This window comes from Podarcis bocagei (assembly GCF_964188305.1).
Source record: "Podarcis bocagei genome assembly, chromosome: 9".
Classification (NCBI taxonomy): domain Eukaryota; kingdom Metazoa; phylum Chordata; class Lepidosauria; order Squamata; family Lacertidae; genus Podarcis; species Podarcis bocagei.
Genome location: NC_138134.1, coordinates 61,729,040 through 61,751,802, shown reverse-complemented (window position 1 = coordinate 61,751,802; position 22,763 = coordinate 61,729,040). Strand labels below are relative to the sequence as shown.

Sequence of the window (22,763 nt, the reverse complement as noted above, 5' to 3'; positions counted from 1 at the left end):
TGCTTTAGTAGCATGTGTTCTAGATCTTCCATCCCATGGCCTTCAACAAGGTGGCAGGAAGCAACGTAGAGTCATGTGTACCCATTCTGTTCTTTAAGGCTCTCAAGAGACAGCCTTAATGAATGTGTGTCCTACTTGACCCCATTGTGGACCAGGCTCAGCAAATAAGGTGTTGCAGAAATATTTATGCTAATGTTGTTCAGAAAGGTGGCTCCCAAGTTATGCAGGAAAGCCAGGAAGGAATCTGCACGTCTCCTAGTTAATGGCTGTACCATCGTAGGTAGACTTGTAGATTAGCTTGTAGATCAGCCTCTTATCACCCTGGGGCTCTCGGGATGTGCTGAACGATACCATGGCCATATTTCTGGAGCTGTTGGGAGTTCTTAAGGGCACCAGATTGTGAAAGGCTGCTATAAGATCCTTCTCACCACTGAAGAATTTAATTAGTTTTCACATCATTATGCATCTATAGCTATGCTCAGACTCTTTTCTTTTGCTGCAAATTTAGTTATTTACTTACTTACTTACTTACCACCCTTCATCCAAAGATCTCAGGATGGATCACAAGATAAAAATACAAGATAAAAGCATAAATAAATAGTTAGAACAAAAATAAAACAAAACTACTTCTCTACCCCTACTCTGTTTTAGTGACAACTTTGATGGAAGACAGTACTTTCCTCCTACGATCATCCACTCCACCTTCCCCTTATATTTAGCCTCTTTTACTGTGCCTCCTATTTCTTTGACTTGATGTTGTCAGCTCAGCCATAATAAATAAATTCTGTCCAGTTTTCTAGGAAAGGAATTTTGATTTATTTATTTATTTTGCTTTGAAGTTTGTTTCCACTGTACTCCTCAGCAGTACTCAGAAAGCAACATCTGTGTCTCTTTTGAAGCTAGTCGCAATGTGGTAGGAGGCTTGTAATGTCCGTGAGACCTGAAATTATGATGCATTGTTCGGAACATGGCAAGGGACATAAAAGCCCATGGCAGCTCCAGGATACATTTGTCATTCTTAATGTTGACACATTGCAAAGCAAAACTTCCAGAGCTACTGTTTCTTTATCAGCATAAGGCCCTGTTCTTTGCCTCTTTGATGCTTTCCTCACCCTAATCTTGTTTTTCAAATGATCTCCCTGGTCCCTGCTTCTTAAAACCAGTAGCTTTTAATGAAAAGGCGTTAAAATGTCATTATCACAACGTTCTGCTTTCCAGGCTCCATAACTAAACATGATGTTGGAGGCCTCCACAAGATTATCTTAACCGATTAAGCTACGATTCATGACAGTGATATGAAGCTTTTTTAGGCTGTATTGCTATATGCTAAAGCTGGTCCCACTGAATTAAGCAGGGCCCATTTGGTTTAACTTGGATAGAACTGGGTTTCACAATTCCTACAGAAAACAGAACTGAAACAAAATTTATCCAGTTACATTTTTAACATGGAGGAGCAAGAAAATGAGAGTTTTGACCAGTAGCGAGATTTTCACTGACACTGTCCTGCTGCAGCTGCTATTTTTGTTCTTTTTAAAGGCATAAAGGGTCAGAAAGGAACTTCCAATTATTTGAACCGCCTTTTAAAATGAAAGCTTTTTAGCCTGTATGTTCATAGTGACAGCTTAAACTATTCCAGCAACTACACTCAAATCTCTGCAAGGCTCAATTTTCACACTCATCTCTTCCTTATTTGGACACGGTTTTTCTCTCTGCTTTTTCTTGGATGTATAACCTCATACCACTTGTCAGGTCATGAACCTATTTGTCCTTTTGAGCTTTATTGTAGTCACTGTATTTTAAAGTATGTATTTTGTCTCCCTTGTGGTGGAATTCTTCTTAATGCACATTTAAGGATTTGATTATTATTATTTTTTACACTGCAAGCTTAGGTTGTTGTTCCTTTCTTTTTTGTAGATACAAACTGTGTACATAAATATATACACACTGCCTATAAAACAACCCAATTACTGCTAGGGCAGAGGTTAAATGAAAGAGTGTTTCCAGCGGTGGTGGTGGTCATATAGATGATGCAATATCAAGAGCCTTCATGGTTTGAGAACAGAACGTCAATTGTGCAATGTTACTTTGATGCAACCAAGCACTATTTTACAGACAAAAAACCCAACAAATCTTTAGTTACAACCCAAAAAGTAAAGAAAAATTCCCTTTCTTGAAAAAGTGGCTGTGAAAGGAAGAAAGCCATTTTGGAGGAGGCTTTGTTGTTGCTGTTTCCCAACACCTATCTTACGAAATACATTTTTCCTCTTATACAAAGCCTATGGGCTTTTCTAGTTTTGTGTGTAGGGTGTTTTTTTTGTACAGCTTTCTCTTATGAAATACTCAGGTGGAGTAAATGAAAGGTAGTGCCTTCAATGATTAGCTGCTCTCCCTGTGCAAAGGTCAGAGGGGGCAGGGTTTCTGTTGAGTCAGGTGATTAGCTGTGGGAGGAGCTTATCAGAGCTTGCAGGGCAGCACCTGAAGGAGGAGCAAAAGAGTTTTCTTGTGTGTGTGTTTCTTGTGGCTGATTAGCTGCTCTCCCTGTGCAAAGGTCAGAGGGGGCAGGGTTTCTGTTCAGTCAGGTGATTAGCTGTGGGAGGAGCTTATCAGAGCTTGCAGGGCAGCGGCCGTTTTTATCCATCTTTTGGATTTAGGGGAGCTAGTCTCAAACGTTTGTTGGGGGAGACCTAGGTTTTTTTTGGGGGGGGGGTTATTTGTCCTGTCTTCACGCTTTTTAAGATGGAGGACCACTGTAGCCACCCCCAACGACACGTTTTCAAGATGGAGGGTGAGGGAACAGCTGCAGTCGCCTGTGGTTCCTGCGCAATGTTTGCCATCTTGCCAAAGGTTGCAGGCAGCTTTACCTGCAGCAATTGTATGTTGATTGCCCTCTTAGAAGACAAAGTCCAGCAACTGGAGGAACGTGTAGCTACGCTCCAGAGAATTAGAGAGCTGGAGCTCTTCTTGGAAGCAACAGAGAACACCGTCTCCACCAAGGAGGAGACAGGGGACACCCCTGAGGAGGCTAGTTCACCAACACAGGTGCCAGATATATGGAGAAACGTGACTCAAAGAAGTAGGAGGCCCAGGGTTCGCTCTGATTGTTAGAAATACACAATCGCTTTGAAGTCCTCTCCCCTAGCATGGAAGACGAAGAGCAGACTCCATTTGAGGATCTCTCCCTCATTACAGTCGATCAGGTATATGAAGACGATCAGCAAAGTCAGTCCTCAGGGAACGTGCAGGCGACCTTGGAACGGACAGCTCACGGAAGAACCCCGACCAAACCTAAGAGGAGGCGTGTAGTGGTGATAGGGGATTCCCTACTGAGGGGAACAGAAGCAGTGATCTGTGGGCCTGACAAGATGTCTCGGGAAGTGTGCTGTCTCCCCGGGGCTAAGATCCAAGATGTAACTGAACGACTGCAAGGAATCATAAAACCCACTGACAAATACGCCTTCCTCTTGGTTCATGTGGGAACCAATGACACTGCAAGCAATAGCCTCCAGAAAATCAAAAAAGACTACGAGGCTCTGGGCAGGAAATTGAAGCAATTAAATGCACAAATTGTCATCTCATCTGTCCTCCCAGTTGAACGACGTGGCCCAGGGAGAGAGGAAAAAATATTGGAAGTGAACAGCTGGCTTCACAAATGGTGTAAACAGGAACGGTTTGGATTCTTAGATCACAGACTGCAGTTTCTTGAAGATTGACTTCTGGCAAGCAATGGGCTGCACCTCACAACGGTTGGGAGGAATGTTTTTGCCAAAAATCTCAGAAACTTCATCAGGAGGTCTTTAAACTGACTAATATGGGGGAGGGAAACAGTGCTCCTGAAGGTAGGAGTCTATCAATTGATGAAGATGATCATCCAAATGTCATAGACCAAATGGAGCAAACAGCACGCAGACCTAGTGGTGGGAGGAAAAAATCCTTAAATAAGAGACACGGGGGAATGATTAATGGACTTCAATGTCTGTACACTAATGCGCAAAGCATGGGAAATAAGATGAGCTTGAGCTCTTGGTACAGCAAACTAAATATGACATAATAGGCATCACTGAAACCTGGTGGGATAAGTCCCACGATTGGAATGTAATAATGGAGGGATACAATCTATTTCAGAGAAACAGACAAGAAAGGAGGAGGAGTGGCGTTATATGTCAGGGATGTGTATACCTGTGAAGAGATCCAAGATTTAGAACCTCAAGGCCAAAGTGAGAGCATTTGGGTCAAAATTAAGGGAGAGAAGAATAACAATGCAATTCTGGCCAATGCAATTCTGGGCTGCATCAATAGGAGTATAGCATCTAGATTAAGGGAAGTAATAGTGCCACTGTATTCTGCTCTGGTCAGACCTCACCTGGAGTACTGTGTCCAGTTCTGGGCACCACAGTTCAAGAAGGACACTGACAAACTGGAACGTGTCCAGAGGAGGGCAACCAAAATGGTCAAAGGCCTGGAAACGATGCCTTATGAGGAACGGCTAAGGGAGCTGGGCATGTTTAGCCTGGAGAAAAGGAGGTTAAGGGGTGATATGATAGCCATGTTCAAATATATAAAAGGATGTCACATAGAGGAGGGAGAAAGGTTGTTTTCTGCTGCTCCAGAGAAGCGGACACGGAGCAATGGATCCAAACTGCAAGAAAGAAGATTCCACCTAAACATTAGGAAGAACTTCCTGACAGTAAGAGCTGTTCGACAGTGGAATTTGCTGCCCAGGAGTGTGGTGGAGTCTCCTTCTTTGGAGGTCTTTAAGCAGAGGCTTGACAACCATATGTCAGGAGTGCTCTGATGGTGTTTCCTGCTTGGCAGGGGGTTGGACTCGATGGCCCTTGTGGTCTCTTCCAACTCTATGATTCTATGATTCTAAGGTAAACGTAGGGCTTGTGATTCTTTCTTTCTTTCTTTCTTTCTTTCTTTCTTTCTTTCAGTTCCTAGCCCTTGCAGTTTCAGAAGTTAGCCTTACGTGCATGTGATTGAATGACTGCTTGTAAAATCTTATAAGGAGACAGAATTGTGTTCTGGACACAGGGTTTTAGTGTTCTTCATAATGCTTTATCCCTCTCCATGACTGATAGAAGCACAATAAATTATTTGCTGTACGTTATTGCAGTGTGTGGATATGCTTGCTGGAAAACACATTTTTTTGTTAAAAGCTTTAAGTGTATATCAAGAACTAGGGGCAGTTTGAGCGTTTCCATATGCAAACACAGGCATCAAGCTGCTGTTTTTGTATTAAACGTGTAGCCTTTGCACCTCTTAATAGGAATTAGTCTTGGTCATTTTGTTATGAGGAGTTTGCAGGGTCATATTTTCTACCACTGGCGATTTTCTTTCTGTATCTTTCTTAAGAATATCTACATGAGTAATAAAAATAACCATGTAGACCGCAATCCCATATGCTCCTTTTGAACTCAGTTCAGCTTACATCTGAGCAGACATGTATAGGATTGAATACTCTGTAAATCTCTGATTGCGCTTTGTAGGATTTTCTGGCAATAAAATATTCCATAAGCCATTTGTTTATGATAGTAAGCCCTGTAGGTTTTTAAAGGCCAATGAATGAATGCTTTCAAAAAAACATAGACTGTCATGAATAAAGATTGTTCCACAATAAATTATGTCACCATAAATTGTCAGAAATCGCCTTTTTGAGCTTTCTTGCAAATAAGCAAGCACAAAAGGAGTCCAAGTTAGTAGACCAAAATTACCTTACATCTCAGACCTACTTGATGATTTTAAAGTGTGCTGCAGGGAAACTCTCCTAACTGTCTTTCATTTTCTTTTTTTTAATATGACCATTTCTAGTTTCTCCATTATATAATCCTAAACTGGGCTGCAGTCCTGTACAATAAAACAGAAAAAACACTATATTAAAATCAGTTCAACCCAACTTTACAAAAGCAGATAAAAATACAATAATGAAATAACCAGCCACAATATGGGTTCCTCACTTGCAGCTGTGATAAAATTCCTAACAATCCACAAAAGGCCAAATAAGGAGATGAGTTTTCACCTGATGAAAAAATGACAACAGTTTCACTGCTAGTTGTGCTGCTTAAGGGGAGGAATGCCCTAGTCAGGGTGTCAACACTGATAAGACTCTGTTTCACCACTTAAGTAACTTTTCTTGATGGTGCAACAATGAGACGCATACAGTATCTCTTAGCCTAATTTACCGGTTCTGAGGATAAAAGTGGGGAGAGACTATCCCTTTAGCTGGATGGATGAAAACCAGCAATTGACCAGTTTGTTTGTTTTTTAAAGAAAAATCTATGACGGCAGCTTGAGGTTGAAAAACAAGACATGCTGTCCTAACATCACATTATTTTATTTGTGAATTGTTTCCCATGTAGCATTTTGTATAGAAAGAACCATATACATGCAAAGAGGTTTAAACATCCATGGCTGTTAAAACTCGGTGTGTTACAAAGTCAAGGGGTAGAAACATCAGTAGGAGATTGCACAGTGCATATAAAGGGTTGCAGTGGTAGCACTTGTACTGCTACTTGGGATTTGGGTGGATCCATGAAAAAGGTAATAATAGTGGGAAATGAGGGCTGCTGCTATTAAAAGCAGAACCAAACTGAGGATACAGAAATTGGAGCCTTTCTGTTTTGCACATGGCATTCCTGGGAAAGCACAACTCCTCCCTTTCGGTTGAAATGGAAAACAAATAAGTGAGAGCTATTAGTGTCCCAGTAGTCAGATCAGATCAAGAAAGGAGGAAGCTTTCCTCATAATACAGCTGATGTTGAAACATTCCTTCCCAAACCTCCAGACAGCACTTATGGTTTTTATTGCTCTAACTTTATTTTTCCTTTCCAAATACCCCAAATGGCCTTGGGTTTGTTTTGATATATTGCCTTTTTACAGAGAGGGTTTCAGTGAAATGCAGCTAAGTTGATCTTGTGAAACAGCGTCTCCAAACAGCCCCAAACTGTGAATGAGTATCAAGATGCTCCCCCCCAGACAATAGAATCATAGAATTGCAGAGTTGAAAGGGATCCCAAGGGTCATCTAGTCCAACCCCCTGCAATGCAGGGATCTCAGCTAAAGCATCCATGACAGATGGCCATCCAACCTTTGCTTTAAAACCTCCAAGGAAGGAGAGTCCACCACCTCCCAAGGGAGGCTGTTCCAGACCAATTCAGTCTGTATCCCTAGCAGCTGTTACAATTGCTGCTGACTTAATCTCAGTATGAAATAGGGAAGGTTTCATAGTGCCACAGGTGTAATCTCCAAGTTGGATTTTTACGTGTGTGTGTGTGTGTGTGTGTGTGTGTGTATTTCCATACACAGAAGTGGGTTGTGGAGCTGTCCTTGGAATGGTCACAATTTTGATCCTTCCCAAAAGGTACGTTTTTGTTTTAAAAGTAAAAATAAAATTCTCAAATAGAGACTGAAATAATATATTTAAGATACACATAATGCATATGGGGGAACAGAATGTTTGACTAGTCCCCAATCCTTTATTGTTATGCAGCAGTAAAGACCTGGAATAAGTAGCACATCAAGTAGACGCCTAGGCTGAAACCTTTCTTTCTGAATGCTGTTTCAAATTGGTTGCTGGTCCCAGAGCAAGGTCTGTAGCTTCTCAGAACTACAGTCTTGGTGATGCTAAGCAGGTTTGGAGCTTCCTTGATAGAGGACAGTCTGGGAATCCTGTGTACTTTGGTTGAATGGGGGAAATAATATAAATGATTTCTGTATGTTTCTCCTGCCTATATTAAGTGGTGCAGTCCCACCAGACTGTGCCAGATACCTCTTTGGAGCTATTATATAAAAACTAGCAGTATAGATTTTTTTGGCATGTTTTCTGGAAGGCAAAGCAGTAGTGGGCTGTGTGCTCACCAAATCTTGATTATCCCAATGGTCCATAGCACTTCATGTCCTCTATTTGCAGGGAAGAATCGCTCTACTGTTAGCTCTGTTTAAATACTCGACACTTTATAAAGTAGTGTTGCTGTTGATTTAGGTACCCTTGGGAGAAAACGACAAGTCTGTAATTATTCACATACTTTCAATGCCAGTATTATGGGTGAAGTCTTCACTGCCAACTTCTTCCTCAGTACTCATTTGCAAACTAGGAATTAAAGACCAAATTTAAATCCAAAGCAAAATTACATAGATGGATTACCGAACAGTTGGATATAGTTAGTATGTGATAGAAAGGATGATGCAGCCAGCTATTTAAAAGGTGTGAACCATCCCCATCTAAGAGCAAACTGCATGCAGCCGAGTGGCTATAGCACAGAGCCATAGAGAAAAAAGAGCAAGGCATCAACATGCTTCATGGGTTGAACCCTGAAGTACAGTATAAAGTAAGGTAGGTCCAGTCGTGGCCGACTCTGGGGTTGCGCCGCTCATCTCGCTTTATTGGCCGAGGGAGCCGGCGTACAGCTTCCGGGTAATGAGGCCAGCATGACTAAGCTGCTTCTGGCGAACCAGAGCAGCGCACGGAAATGCCGTTTACCTTCCCGCCGGAGTGGTACCTATTTATCTACTTGCACTTTGATGTGCTTTCGAACTGCTAGGTTGGCAGGAGCAGAGACCAAGCAACGGGAGCTCACCCTGTTGCGAGGATTCGAACCGCTGACCTTCAAATCAGCAAGTCCTAGGCTCTGTGGTTTAACCCACAGCGCCACCCACGTCCCTGAAGTACAGTATACAGAAGTACAAAACCTTTTCTTAAAAAACAACAGAAGGCGCACCTACCCCCCCCCCCAAAAAAAAACCCCAACCCAGTGAACACTGAGCATGATTAGTGGCCTGCAGGAGCCACAGAGTGTTGAGTGTCAACTGACAAAGGAAAAACTGAAGGCAGGGGAAGAAATAATAGCCCTCCTTAAGCTCAGTCTTTAAAGTATGCCTGGCTGCAGCTCTGAGCAGTACTCCTGTTATGGATTGAAAATACGCTGCAACAGGCTGTTTCAGGTCATACTTGTAATGTAACTGCTATTTAAATTGGTGTGGCTGGTGGAAAACTGAAGCCAGAATTGTGTGAAAAGTCATACCTGTACTTTCGATAGAAAGCAGCCAAGCAACTTTGCTGTGAGTATATTTCATTGTGTAGCACTATAATTGTAGCAGAGGTCTGCTTAATAAAGCATGCTACAGGAAGCTAAAATTTCTTGGCCAGATCTTCTGACTACAAATTTATCATCTTGATGCAGCCAGGCAAGTAGAATGCATGAAGCGTATTCTGAAATCCTTATTACTGAGGGCTGACATACCGTGGCATGGTATGTGTCTAATGACATTTACAATACCAGCAAATGTCATGTACATTTTCATGCTGCGCTTTCGGCTCAGGCAGGCTCTTGTGGAGCACTAAGTAAATGGCACCTTTGTGAAACATAAGCTGTTGAATACCAACAGCACTCAATTTTTGCAGCACCTTCCACTGGGGGAACCAAACATTTTCCCAACCAGTTTGCTCATTTGCGACTCATTTTGAGTTTTGAAATGCCGTGAATCTGGAATTGTGTACAAGTTAAATTAAGAGAATGTGAAGGTAGGCATGATATTGGAATCGCCAAAAATATCATTCTGATTGGACTATATTTGCTTGCACTTATTTTTTGTTTTCATAAACAAGTGAAGTTATTCTCTTTAGGTTCATATAAATAATAGGCAGGCTTTAATAATCCTCAGAGTTATATAGGAAAACTTGTTAGACTCTACCAGGGGAACAAAGTCTTTTGGGTTTATGGAATGGCCCAAGGAACAGAACCCAAGCATACACATTATCCACTAAACTTCACATTTGACTCTAGCTGAGTCTTACATTAGACATGCACTAAACTCTAAGGGAGTCTCCAACCTGCACAATTGGAAATCATGAGAGAAAAACGCTGATGATTCCCAGGACCCTCCAGAAGGCACTTAGACTCTTCTGAAACAAATAAAACATAGGCAGCCTGATAAAAAAAAACAGGCAGCCGCTTCTAATTCCTGTAAATATAAAAATTAGACAGGGCAGGAGGCATCAGTGAGTGTGCAATAGTGCTGGTGGCTTCATATTGTGCTCTCTGATGTATAGTCAGTTGGCATTTCTTGCAACATATACTCTCACCATCATTTACAGTTGACATCTCCCCCCTGCTTCTGTATACTAAAGGCAGTTAGACTATACATGAAGGTAAGAAAAATGTTCCCAAGAAATATGAATTCATTGTTATATGGTGGGTAGTTTATGGGAAGAAAAATATGTGCAAAATATTTTTTTTTGGCACTAATCATTTGCATTTACTATATAAAATGAACATACAAAATAATGTGTTTGAGTGCAAAGTTTAACAAACTTCACTCGAAATCAATTCCATGTTAATTAGCACTATCAACAAGAATGTAATCCTGCTTTCCATTTTGACAAGATGAATTTTTACTGTAACATTAGCCAAAGCCACATTTTAACATTGATAACTCCCAGTAGGCCACTTTGTCTTGCTTATCAGGGGGATATCAGTGCATATTTTTTAAAGCCATGAACACTCTTTTTTTGGTCTTGTACAAATAGAGCATTTCAGCGCAAAGCTGAAAAAGATCTGCTGCTTTGCACACATTGATTTAGACAAAACTCTGGATCGTCTAGTGGCTGGTGGAGGTGGCGAAGGAGTGGGTGAATTTAAGCATGAGAATATAAGGTGCTGGAGGAACATATACCCTGATCTTAGTATGATTATAAAATCAGGAACATTGCGTCTGCACTGACTTAAATAGGAAAATAATATTGCTGTAAGGAGGAAGGTGTGTGGCAACAACCAGTTTAGAAATAATGAATCTTGGACTCATGTCGAAACTGTTTGTAGAAAGGGAACCTTGCTTGTCCTTTGGGGAGGAGGAATCCAGAACATTGCAGTGCTATCAGGTTATAAGAGGATACAAGAGAAATAAAGAGGGGATCCCTATATATAGCAGTTGGCTGAGTGTGCAGTTTCTTCTATGAACCATTCCAAATCAGACATCTAGCATGCACTCTGCCAAAAAGCGACATGTGTTCACCAAAAAGAGCAAGCAGCGATAGCAGCAAATCTTGAGTGCCATTTCATAGTCTTGCAGCTCAACCATACTACTGACTCTTGGATCTGCTGCAGAAATAGAAATTTTGTAGGACCGTAGTTAGCTAACATGCTGTCAATAAATAACCTCTGACACTTTTTTAAAAAAAGTACAAAAGCTTGGATTAATTGAAAGAGCCAGGAACGGTTGCCGCATGAAACAATGAGGTTAATTTCCAGTAGAATACAATGTTCAAAAAGAGGCTATAGGGTTAAGGAAATGCTGATGGGGAAGATTAGGACAATAAATGTCTCCTCAGCATCTTCCTGACTATAGCAAGTACATCAGAGGTTGTTTCACAGTTATCTCTACCCTTCTTGAAGACACACAACTCTCCATCCAGACAGCCAAAGAGGCATTAACAGGGACAAATTCTAGCCAGATGAAAGATAGCTCCGTTGGTAGAGCATGAGACTTCTAATCTCAGGGTCGTTGGTTTTAGCCCCACATTGGGTGAAATATTCCTACATTGCAGGGGGTTGAACTAGATGACCCTTGTGGTCCCTTGTAGAGTTAGAAGGGGCCACAAGGGTCATCTAGTTCAACCCCCTGCAATGTAGGAGTATTTCACCCAACGTGGGGCTAAAACCAATGACCCTGAGATTAGAAGTCTCATGCTCTACCATTCTACAATTCTGACTCTTATGAAAGCTTTGTTCCCCTAGTTTATGAAGGTGACCCGGAAACTACAACTAATCCAGAATGCGGCAGCTAGATTGGTGACGGGGGGTGGCCGCCGCGACCATATAACACCGGTCTTGAAAGACCTACATTGGTGCCCAGTACGTTTCCGAGCACAATTCAAAGTGTTGATGCTGACCTTTAAATCCCTAAATGGCCTTAGCCCAGTATACCTGAAGGAGCATCTCCACCCCCATCATTCTGCCTGGATGCTGAGGTCCAGCGCTAAGTGCCTTCTGGCAGTTCCCTCACTGTGAGAAGCAAAGCTACAGGGAACCAGGCAGAGGGCCTTCTCGGTAGTGGCGCCCGCCCTGTGGAACGCCCTCCCATCAGATGTCAAAGAGATAAACAACTACCTGACATTTAGAAGACATCTTAAGGCAGCCCTGTTCAAGGAAGTTTTTAATGTGTGATGGTTTAATGTATTTTTAATCTTTGTTGGAAGCTGCCCAGAGTGGCTGGGGAAACCCTGCCAGATGGGCGGGGTACAAATAATAAATTTATTCTATTACTATATCTGTTTGGCCTTTCCTGCCCTCCAGAACTGGAAGCTGAGCTAGCTTAGCTTGCTGTTGCACTTGCAACAGTTAAAGAATATAGTCCCATGGAACAGGACGGGCGACACAGAGAAAAAAGTGTGGCATGGGTCAGCTTCTAGCAAGCATCCCCAAAAGCTGAAAGAGCTTTTTTTTCTGATAGAGTCCAAACTTAGACCTGGGAGTCATTGCATGACAGAAGATATGTGTGGGGAGATTCCTGCGGATAGAGCTGATTAAGTGTTATGACACAGGATAAAAGCCAAGGCATAGCGACAGCTCCACCCTTCTGCTGTATTATGAGAGAGGTGCTATTGGAAAGTTTCTCAGGAAATAAGAAGAGGAGTACCTCTTGTGATTAATGCAGGGTGTGTTTGCTGGTTGTAAGGCTGCAATGCACTTGTATGAACTGGCTCATTCCCACATAACATTAGTGTGATGGTGCTGCCTCTGTGGGCACTAATGGATATGGATGGAGCAGTGCATGTGGTTAAAGGCATTTAGATGTGACCAGCAATATGGAGAATGGCCATGTTCAGGTTTCTTGCACAAATCAGTTGTTTTTTTGTTTGTTTCATTTATGAAACTTCCAAAACTCTACAAGGAAAACATGCACAGAATAATTGCACATATAAAAACTACTAAAGTGATTGCATGTAGGAATGTGTGTGTGTGTACTGCTGTGTGTGTGTGTGTGTGTGTGTGTGTGTGTGTGTGTGTGTGTGTGTTGAAACAACACACTTATTAAATCAATTCAAATTCAAGACTATTACCAACTGGGATAAAAATTATCTACTTAGAGGGTTTGTTGAAAGAGGGACAACTTCAATTGGTGCCTGAAAGACAATACAGAAAGTGTCTGTATGATATACAAGGGAAGCATGTTCCTCTTTTGCACTGTGGGGGCATTTCTACTTGCTCACAGCAGCTTAAACTCTTAAAGAAGATTGTTCATGTGTGCACAAAAATGCAGTCATAAAATAATTAAGAGAAACGGCATTTATTCGCAAGGCTGAATAGAAGAAATCAAATGACAGAGATTAACATTTTCATTTAGCATTGCTATATTTGAAAGGAATTGGCAAGAGCAGAAACCCAAAAGTGAGACTGATTTATCATTTGTGAGTTGAGTTATGGTTAATAGCTGGGAAGTAATGGTTGGAAATGCGAGCAATGGAAATTTCTCCCCTCCAAGACCGAATACTCTTTATGTGAATGGGGCAGGGGTAATTAATTTATCAACAGTGAGGTCTATGTAGCAGTACAGCAGTGCAATAAATTATTAGAGAAAGGTATGGAAGCTCCATGCCGTGAGACACTTGAAACTAGGCAGAACAGAAGCATATGCGAACATACAGAAGGGAATAATCCTACATTGGCAGGCTGAATGGAAAGGATAACTTGCTCTTTCCATCTTTATATTCTTTTAAGATTTTATTCATGTTCCCAGTGGCGGTTCTATTCATTCACTTGCTGCTGAATAATTACTGAACTATTTTCATTCTCTTCAAGCAAGAGATGCTGATTTTTCCCTTGCCGGTTAATTTGATCTAAATTTTAAAATGTTAAATAGTTGAGTTAAAGGGCATGGATTTCGACTTAATGTTGAGGTTCTCTCTGGCTGTTGCTGCCTAATAATACCAATACAGTGGTGCCCCGCAAGACGAAAAACCCGCTAGACGAAAGGGTTTTCCGTTTTTCGATGAGCTTCGCAAGACGAATTTCCCTATGGGCTTGCTTCGCAAGACAAAAGCGTTTTGCGAGTCTTGCGATTTTTTTCGCTCCCCCCCTTTTTCTAAGCCGCTAATAGCCTTTTAGCCGCTAAGCCGCTAAGCCTTTAATAGCCGCTAAACCGCTAATAGCGCTAATCCTCTAAGCCACTAATAGGGTTGCTACGAAAAAACCGCTAGACGAAGAGACTCGCGGAACAGATTATTTTCGTCTTGCGAGGCATCACTGTACAGTATATACCTTAAAATGAATTTTGATCAAAATAAAAGAGTAAAAAGGGTTGTATGTTGGGTTGTTGCTCAGAAAACAGTGGAATAAGGAGGGGACAATTTTTGGTGAATCCCTCCCCCCCCACAGCCCCTAAATCTGCTCCAGAGGTGTTTTTTGGGGGGGCGGTTAATGCAGAGGAGAGTGAGGGGAGGAGGATGCATAGGGGAAGGGACATCACTGAGAATTAGGTCTCATCCTATTTTGCTGACAGAAGCCTTTCTGCACAACATCAATTGATAGCATTTGCAACGATCTACTAAAATTTGTTTCCTTGCAGTCAGATTCTTGAAGCATATTATTACTGCAAGATCTGCATTTTTAAATGTGATCTGTAATTATTGAGCTCTACAGAGCATGCCCTCCTGGTTGCTTCATTGCCTTCACCTGTATATCTTGAGGTGGTCACCGAGAAGGACTTCTCTTCTGTTTGTTCAGCCTTTAGCATCCCCACCCTCACAAGGCGACAACCATAACAACATTTCGGTGTCTGTTAAAAGAGGTGTTTTTTAAATTGAGCATTTGCTGATTTGTATCAGTCAGCTTTTAGTAGTACAGGTGTTACTCAACTAAGTCACGCACAGAAAACAAAATTGGGCGTGAATCCTAAGATAAGTTAACTTGAAGTAGGTCACTGGAAGGAAAGTTTCCTATACGCTGTTTCCAATACCATCCTACATTTTTCAAGAGACTCCCAATTTTTCAAAGAAACTTTTTGGTGGACAAAGGGGGCTACAGAGGTGGGTGAGAAACTTTCCTTCCACGAACTTCTTTCATATTAACATTTCTTAAACTCCTACGTTGTTAGATATAAGGAGTTTTTGGGCCTATTTTAGTTGCCTCCCACTTGTATTCTCAGAAAGCATCGTTTCCCATGTCTGATGTAATATAATAGAGTACGAAGGCTGCTGCCTCGAACTGCCTAGAATATTGTTTGGGCTTCCATTTACATAATCAATGCAGAGATCATGCATGCACACCCATACTTTGTGCTGATGATGGCGGCAGCTTTGATTGAGTTTCTGGAACCACTTATCTCACTTTCAGTTTTGTATGTCATTTTGTAGTGCTACTTCTTCACTTATAACTCATGAATAACCTTGTCACGTTGAATGAAAAAGGATCTAGCAATGCTCACAACATGAGAGTGACCTCTCTAAAGAGATGCAAGAAGTTTCTGGTTTTCACTACTGGTTTCAGTGAAGGTGATTGACCTGCCCTGGGCACGTGCAGGCATGTTTCCTAATTGGTCCTGGGAGTTGGGTGTGTATTCACAAGGCCCTCTCTAATCTGTTCTCCGCTGACAACTTTATGGATGGCTTCCCATTCCCAATTTCATGTGGACTGGTGATGCCGATTTCCCGAGATCTATTTGCTAACAACTCTAGGTCCATAGTACTAAAGTTGCACTTGGAGGCATGGTCCTCAAGATGAGGAGGGGGTTTGCTTTTGAATCACACAGTCCTACCAGCACATTGCTGCCATGAGAGAACCTATGCTGAGTACTACACACAGTATAGTTGTAGAGCATGAGATTCTTGATCTCAGGGTCGCAGGTATGAGTCCCACGTTGGGCAAAAATTTCCTTCATTGTAGGGTGTTGGTCTAGACGACCCTCACAGTCCATTCCAACACTACAATTCTATAATTTTATGACTTGTTAGTGTTCTGTACTGATCATTGTATGGTTGTAGCACAACATGACCCAATTATTTACTGACATACAGGAAGCTAATTTGTGTAAAACTTAAGTGAACATTGCCAGTGGTCAAATAATCAAATAATCCTTCCCCTCCATCAATTACTGTTGGAGCTGGACTTTAAAGTACGGACTGAATGCTCTTTTCTAGAGGCCACCATGCCCTGCTGGGATCGTGTGACTTGATCCTTACAATGAATTCTTATTGTAAGAATGTTTGTAACATTTGGTTTTTGAATGACCACTTAGAAACTTCACAAACTCTGATTAACTCTTGGGGTAATGCTCTTGGGTGGTAATTTTCTAAAAAAACTTATATCTTTGCATTTGTTACCTTGCAGTTGAGTGATGGAGGCAAAGCGGCTAATGCAAACGTGGGAATAGGTGACGTTGTTCTCAGTATCGATGGGATAAGTGCCGATGGCATGACTCACCTGGAAGCACAAAACAAGATCAAGACCTGTTCAGGCAAACTGACTATGAATCTGCAAAGGTAAATGCTTTTTTTTTTAAAAAAAAAAATGTAATAACTCTTACTTCTAAGGAAAACCCACACATTGTTCTTTTTGTATGTTGGAATGCATGTATATCAACCTTTGCCTGGTAGCATCCTTTGATGTTTTGCGATGTAATTGAGTTATGTAGCTTGAAGGGGCATCATTAATTTATTATTATTATTTTACTAAAATGGTTGGGTGTATTTGTATGACAAAAAACCTGTCAGATCACCCTGTAGAGAAATATCTCCTGAGCTTTTAGCTTGCTAATACAGAGCTAAAATTTCACCTAACTTAGTGATATTTGTAACCTTTCCTCCTTATACGTTTGAAACCTTGTATTTTGTCTTTGTTTTTATGTCCTAAAGGCAATGAACTAGTATACTCTGAACCTATAGAGAATGAACGATCATTATCAAAACCACTACCCCTCCCCCCAAATCTAAACCTGCTTCTGTGTCCAAGTATGAGACCTGATATAAACGTTTGATTGCATTACCTATTGCTTGTCCTCTGTGTGTGTTTCCATCCAGTGATTTGGTTTAGGGAAGAGTGATAGTGGTGATAGAAAACAGAGTTTTAACTTGGAGCTCAGCCTAGGACCAGTTCTCAGTAAGGAAGCTTCAGCCTTGGAATATGAACAGTACCTAAAAAATAGAAGCCTGAGAGCATCTCCCTCTTCATCACTGAGTTGACTATAGCTCATCCTGCACACCTGGAAATTAGGTTTTAGAGTGCAACATTTAGGCAGGGTTTAGATTACAGTAATATAGCATCTGGTACTTGTCACTGCAAACAGTTTATTTGTTCTGCAGGAGAGAGCATCCTGCAGAAATGGACCTTGAATGTGGTGGGACCTTCCTTTATGTATCAGACAACCACTATCTCTGTTATCTTTTAGGTGTTTGTTGAGCCTTTATAACCAGCTGGGATAGCCATCTTCACTGAGAAGCCTTGTGGCTTCTCAGTGAAGATGGCTATCCCAGCTGGTTATCTGTTTTGGATTTGAAATTGATATTATACAAGTTGAATTATTACTGATTTTTATGTTGTTTTGCTTTTGTTTTTATATGTGCACATGTTTTTGCATATGACAGATTTGCAAGAACGATTTCCTCATCAGAGTTTGGGGGTGGGGAAGGAAGTGTATGGAGCAGTAATAGGGCAATATGGGGAGTGGAATGTGGCAGCAACCCTGGTTTTTAGCCTTTATTTGGTACCTAAATTGGAAGATCCTTGGAACTTTCCACTGAGTTATTCCGATAGTGAATGAGTTAGTGTTTCAGCTTCCATACAGGATATGAGTCACTAGTGTCTGCTACCTGACAGCTGGAGGCAAAGTCAGCTTATCACAGGATTAGGCGAGCAAAGATCAAATAAATTGTCCTTTGGTACCAGACTTGGTATCTTAGCATTGTTTAAGGGGGAATGCTGTCTTGTGGGTTTGTGCCAGTTTCCAGTCCCATACTCTCCATCTGTTTCTAATCCTCTTTGGATCCCGGAAACATTAGACAGTGTTGTCTCAGTACCAATGCCTATCACATATTTTCCTACTGCCATGGTTAGTAGCATAAGCAACAAAAATTTTGTGGCACCTCAAATTTTACTATGATGCAAGGTTTTGAGTGCTGGAACCCACTTAATCAGATGAGTGAATTGCTGTTCTTTGTCAGGAAGCTCGTGTTATTGGCAACACTGCTTTGTGAATGGTCATTGTAATTCTTTTATATTCATTCAAGCCTGAATTGTCACAGTCTTCTTCATTTTATTTCCCTCTTTCCTCCACTTATTGTACATATATTTATCTACACCCATGTGCATATAAATCTGCCAGTTTAGGATTACACTTTTTGCATCTTATGAAATAGTCTGTAGACCATGAATGCCTGCAATATAACAATTTTTTTTCAGTCCTTAGGGTGCCACAAGACTAATATATTTGCTGTAATAAACTAACCCCTGGAAATGGTTAGTAGAAAGGATACTTAGGGTTCCAGGATATGCTGTATCCAGATAGATGCCTGGGGGCACTCCTTTTGGCCCTCATGTCTGCTGTATAGTAAGAGCTGTGGAAGTCTGTAGCTCCCTTCATGTTATGACTGAGACCTCATGTGTTGAAGAGGAAGCTTGTCCTTGCCCAGACCTTGTCACTGAACCAATGTCCCAGTGTTGACACCATGCATGTGGATGTCCCCAAAAATGCCTTTAGGTGTAAAGCTCTAGGTAAACTGGGGCCCTGCATGATGCATCTCTATGCATGTAGGTTTCTGCTCTTGGTTCCAGCAGTGACTTTTGGGGCTCCAGAATTTTGAAAGCAGGGCTGTGCACACAGCATCGTTTCCTCTTTATCATGTGTAAAGGTAAAGGGACCCCTGATTGTTAAGTCCAGTCACGGACGACTCTAGGGTTGCGGCGCTCGTCTCACTTTACTGGCCAAGGGAGCCAGCGTTTGTCCGCAGAGAGCTTCCGGGTCATGTGGCCAGCATGACTAAGCCGCTTCTGGCGAACCAGAGCAGCGCATGGAAACCCTGTTTACCTTCCCGCCTATTTATCTACTTGCACTTTGTGCTTTCGAACTGCTAGGTTGGCAGGAGCAGGGACTGAACAACAGGAGCTCACCCTGTCGCGGAGATTTGAACCGCCGACCTTCTGATCAACAAGCCCTAGGCTCTGTAGTTTAGACCACAGCGCCACCCGCATCATGTGTACACCCCTTTAATAAACATACAGTTTCAAGGAAGCTTCTGTTATGCTGTTACTAGAAAACAGGTAAATGACTGCAGCGTATGCCAGAGATTTCGGTTTATGCCGAAATAACAGCAGACAGCACTTTCATCAAAGGAGTGAATCGGTGTGAACATTCCTAAACTGCTCCCTCTGTCAGATATATTTCAGCAGTTGCCTGTTAAAATGCACAAGTTCCATCCTCTTTCTTTTTAACACTTTGAACTGTTAGAATGGTACTCTAAAAGTGAGGGGGGATGTTGACAATGTTTTCAGCAGCTGCTGCAGCTACTGGTACTATCTTTATTAGCATCAAGAGTGTACCATGTTTTGAACAGAACACAGCAATGACGTATTCCCAATCCTGAAGCCTTCTCACATCAGGTTGATAAGATAAGAGTGGACCTGAAAAATCAGGGATGCAGTGAAGTAGGAAACTGGCACAGGGAGTGTTCTTGTGAACGCTTTCTGCTAAATAATTTGCTTTGTTTATGGTTTAGTTTGTTCTCATCATCAGGCACATGAAATCTATTTAAGGTTGTGAGCATGTCTATAACCATCTTTCACAGCACCCTAACTTCCCCAATGGCTTTGTAGGATTATTATTATTATTTTGCTCCCTGGTATTTGATTTTTTTTCTTTTTCAGTTGAAGTACAGACTTGTTTCCCATGAGAACGGATGGAAGCCAGATGCAATTTTTTGGACAGACTTCAACTCCAAGTCATTTAACACACACTTGGATAAATTATTTTATAAGCTACTGAAAATAAATGTATTAAACGGTACATCTATTTCCAGTTGAGTTGAATGGGGATGATATTTTACAACTTTTCTTCTGGAGAGACCTGTAATAGAAAGTATATAGAGTGCTGCAGTTATATAAGTCACTTCCCACCCCCCTTTCCATGCACCCATCTCTTTCTTGTACGTAATGTGAAACAGAATGCCAATTGAAAGCTTCTTTAAAAAAACAAACATTTTGGTACTGGAGAAATTTGAGCAAAGCAATAGTAGTCATGGGAAAAGGGTTACGCAGACCCACCAACCACAGATAAAACTATTTCCCTTCTCTCCCCAACTCCCACTGAAAATTTGGTTGTCTTTATAAACAAAAAAGAGCATCAGTGTTCCATTACACTAATTTGTGTGGAATGTACTCGGCATCTTTTGTTTTAGCGTTAATTTGGAGAAGAGCCTATAGGGGAGCTTGTCACCATAGTGATCCTTCTCATAGTTCCTATAGCAATCCTCCTCATGTTTATTTCCCTTTTCTTACAAACCATAGCCTCAACATTAAGCACAATTATGTGCATGCAATCCTAAGTACCTGGTTATTCCAGTCTTCATCAATCATTTCTTCTGTGTAAACCGTATAGTATGCCTGCTCCGCTAAAAATATTAATCTAAACTGTGCATAGGGTGGGGACAAACATGTATGTATTTGGGGGAATGAAGCTATTGGAGATGTAACTATGATGATGATGATGTCTAGCTTTGTGTCTCCTCCATGTTATCAAGAAGGGGGGCGGGAGAGTGTTCTCAGAAGCTAAGAGTGGGAGGAGCTACACTGATAAGATTGCGGCTGACATTTTTTGTCATTTCCATTTATGAACTGCTAAATGGCTATTCATAAACTACCCCCTTCCCAAAAGTTCAAGAGATGCTCAAACACTTTCAGGGGAAATTAGAAGGGTGAATCAATGACCTCTTATTTAAAGGACAAATTCCTCTTGTTTTCTCCTCTACACTTTGTTTTCTGCTTTCAGAGAGGAGCTGTTCCTCTTTATTACATTTAGGACTTCTGTTTTCTGCTTCTTCTTTCCAGCTTCATTAACTTAAAAGATATCAGTAAAATGATATGTAGTATTTGCTGTACGTTTCTCCCACTTCTTTCTTAATGAATTCCTGCATCTACTCAAACTGTAGACCACAACAACATAAACTATCTGTAGGAGACTGTGTGCCAATAAAAGTTATGGCATGTTAAAAAGAATGGTATTGTGAAGTTTCACTTCTGCAGAAGGGTTGTAATTTAACACAATGGTTTTTCGTTGTGGCTGATTCTATGACACCAGGATCATGTTGGGCATTGACATATATGTGTTTGGAGGGTGTACCCCAGAATACAGTCATGCAAAGGAATTTTGGCTATCTAAAATGCAGATAGTAGCAATTGCCCAGTTTAAATTTCTTGACTAGCCAGATGAAGGGATGCTTTAATCCTGCATTTGGAAGCAAGCCTCCTTGATGTCACTCGCTTTGAAGTACTTAGGCTCATGATATGATAAGTTGCTAGAGTTCCTAGTAGTTGATCTCTTTTGCCTTAAATAGTCTATAAAGTTAATAGCTTAGGGTTTTGATTCTGGTTTTGGTTTAGGAATAGGATTTATTTACGTCAGAACTCATTGAGTTATTTTTCTATTTTTATTCTGCCTGATTTGGTTTAAAATGCTAGTTGCACGATGAGCACAGTATTCACTAACTGGCTATTTCCTCCTGTCTCTCTCTCTTTTTAATGCCAGTGAGTATACTGTCAGGTACTACATTTCCCTTGAGGGGCTGGCAAAAGTTGATGTGAATTAGTTTCCCAGATGAATGCAATTTTGTGGAATTTGCTATACTTCGGAATTCCTAAAACTTTAAATAAACACAAGGGGCAGAATTCTTGATTCTAGCTATGTTTAACCCTCGGCAGACAGCACATTGCCCTGTGCTCACAGTTTTAAAAACCTCAAAGCATCCTGCAAGTAAAATGAATTTGACACAGCTAAGCCCCGTAGTGAAGTTCAAAAGCAATCGTGTTGGATAGAGATGGAATGCTGAAAGCTGGAAGGGAGGTGAAAAAGTCAGCTATTTTGACAGGATATGCAAAACTATCAGGTGGAAGCAATGTGGAATTCATCATAACAGAATGGTAATAACATTTCACAGCAGTCTTGTAAGGCACTTGCCAACATATTGTAAAAGCTGTTGTGCCTTTGCATTTATAAACTTTATCTGTAACAAAGATTAGCCTATTTTGCAACATCCAAAATGCAGGGTTGTATCCAACTAAGTTTTACTCAGGGTAGAGCCATTGAAATTAATGGCTCAAAGTTAGCCCTGGCTATCAATTTCAGTGGGTTTACTCCATGTAGAACTAACACTTGTTTTGAGCCCCATGGCTCTCCTTTGTTAGTACAGTAATCATATCTGGTGTTTAGATTTTGAAAGTTGATGTGCATATACCAACAACCACTATCCCATTTACCATGGGATGCCAAATCCTCCATTCTCTACCTTTAATAAGGCAGACCCCTAATCCTAATCCCCAGCTCTTCCAAAACTCCCAACTTTTTTATGTTTGTGAATTTCTCATAAAAACCTTTGAAATGAGAACATTTTACATCCCAGGCAATACCCGAGATACTTTGTATATTTAGTGACTGCCATTGAGCCATCCAGTTACTGCCCAATGATTAACTTGCTAAGTGCACCAAATGACAGCACAAAGCATTCTTATTTCTGAAATGCCAAATGGCTTCCCCCTTCAAAAAACAAACAAACCTCTCAATATGTAACA

The 22,763-nt window shown here is 41.2% G+C and overlaps 1 protein-coding gene and 1 long non-coding RNA gene across 7 annotated transcripts in view; one reads left to right on the top strand and one right to left on the bottom strand.

Annotated features, from left to right (window-relative positions):
• Positions 1 to 22,763, top strand: part of PDLIM5 (PDZ and LIM domain 5) — a 126,229-nt gene that overhangs the window by 23,200 nt on the left and 80,266 nt on the right. For all 6 annotated transcript variants that reach the window (XM_081207000.1, XM_081206998.1, XM_081207001.1 and 3 more), the window contains exon 3: positions 16,320 to 16,471. In XM_081207000.1, the coding sequence (XP_081063126.1) occupies positions 16,320 to 16,471 (152 nt within the window). The remainder of the gene's footprint in view (positions 1 to 16,319; positions 16,472 to 22,763) is intronic.
• On the bottom strand, positions 516 to 8,322 carry LOC308594420. The gene is made up of 3 exons (XR_014011461.1): positions 7,855 to 8,322; positions 5,730 to 5,844; positions 516 to 940 (listed from the first exon to the last, which is right to left on the bottom strand). It is a non-coding gene; the product is annotated as an uncharacterized lncRNA (long non-coding RNA).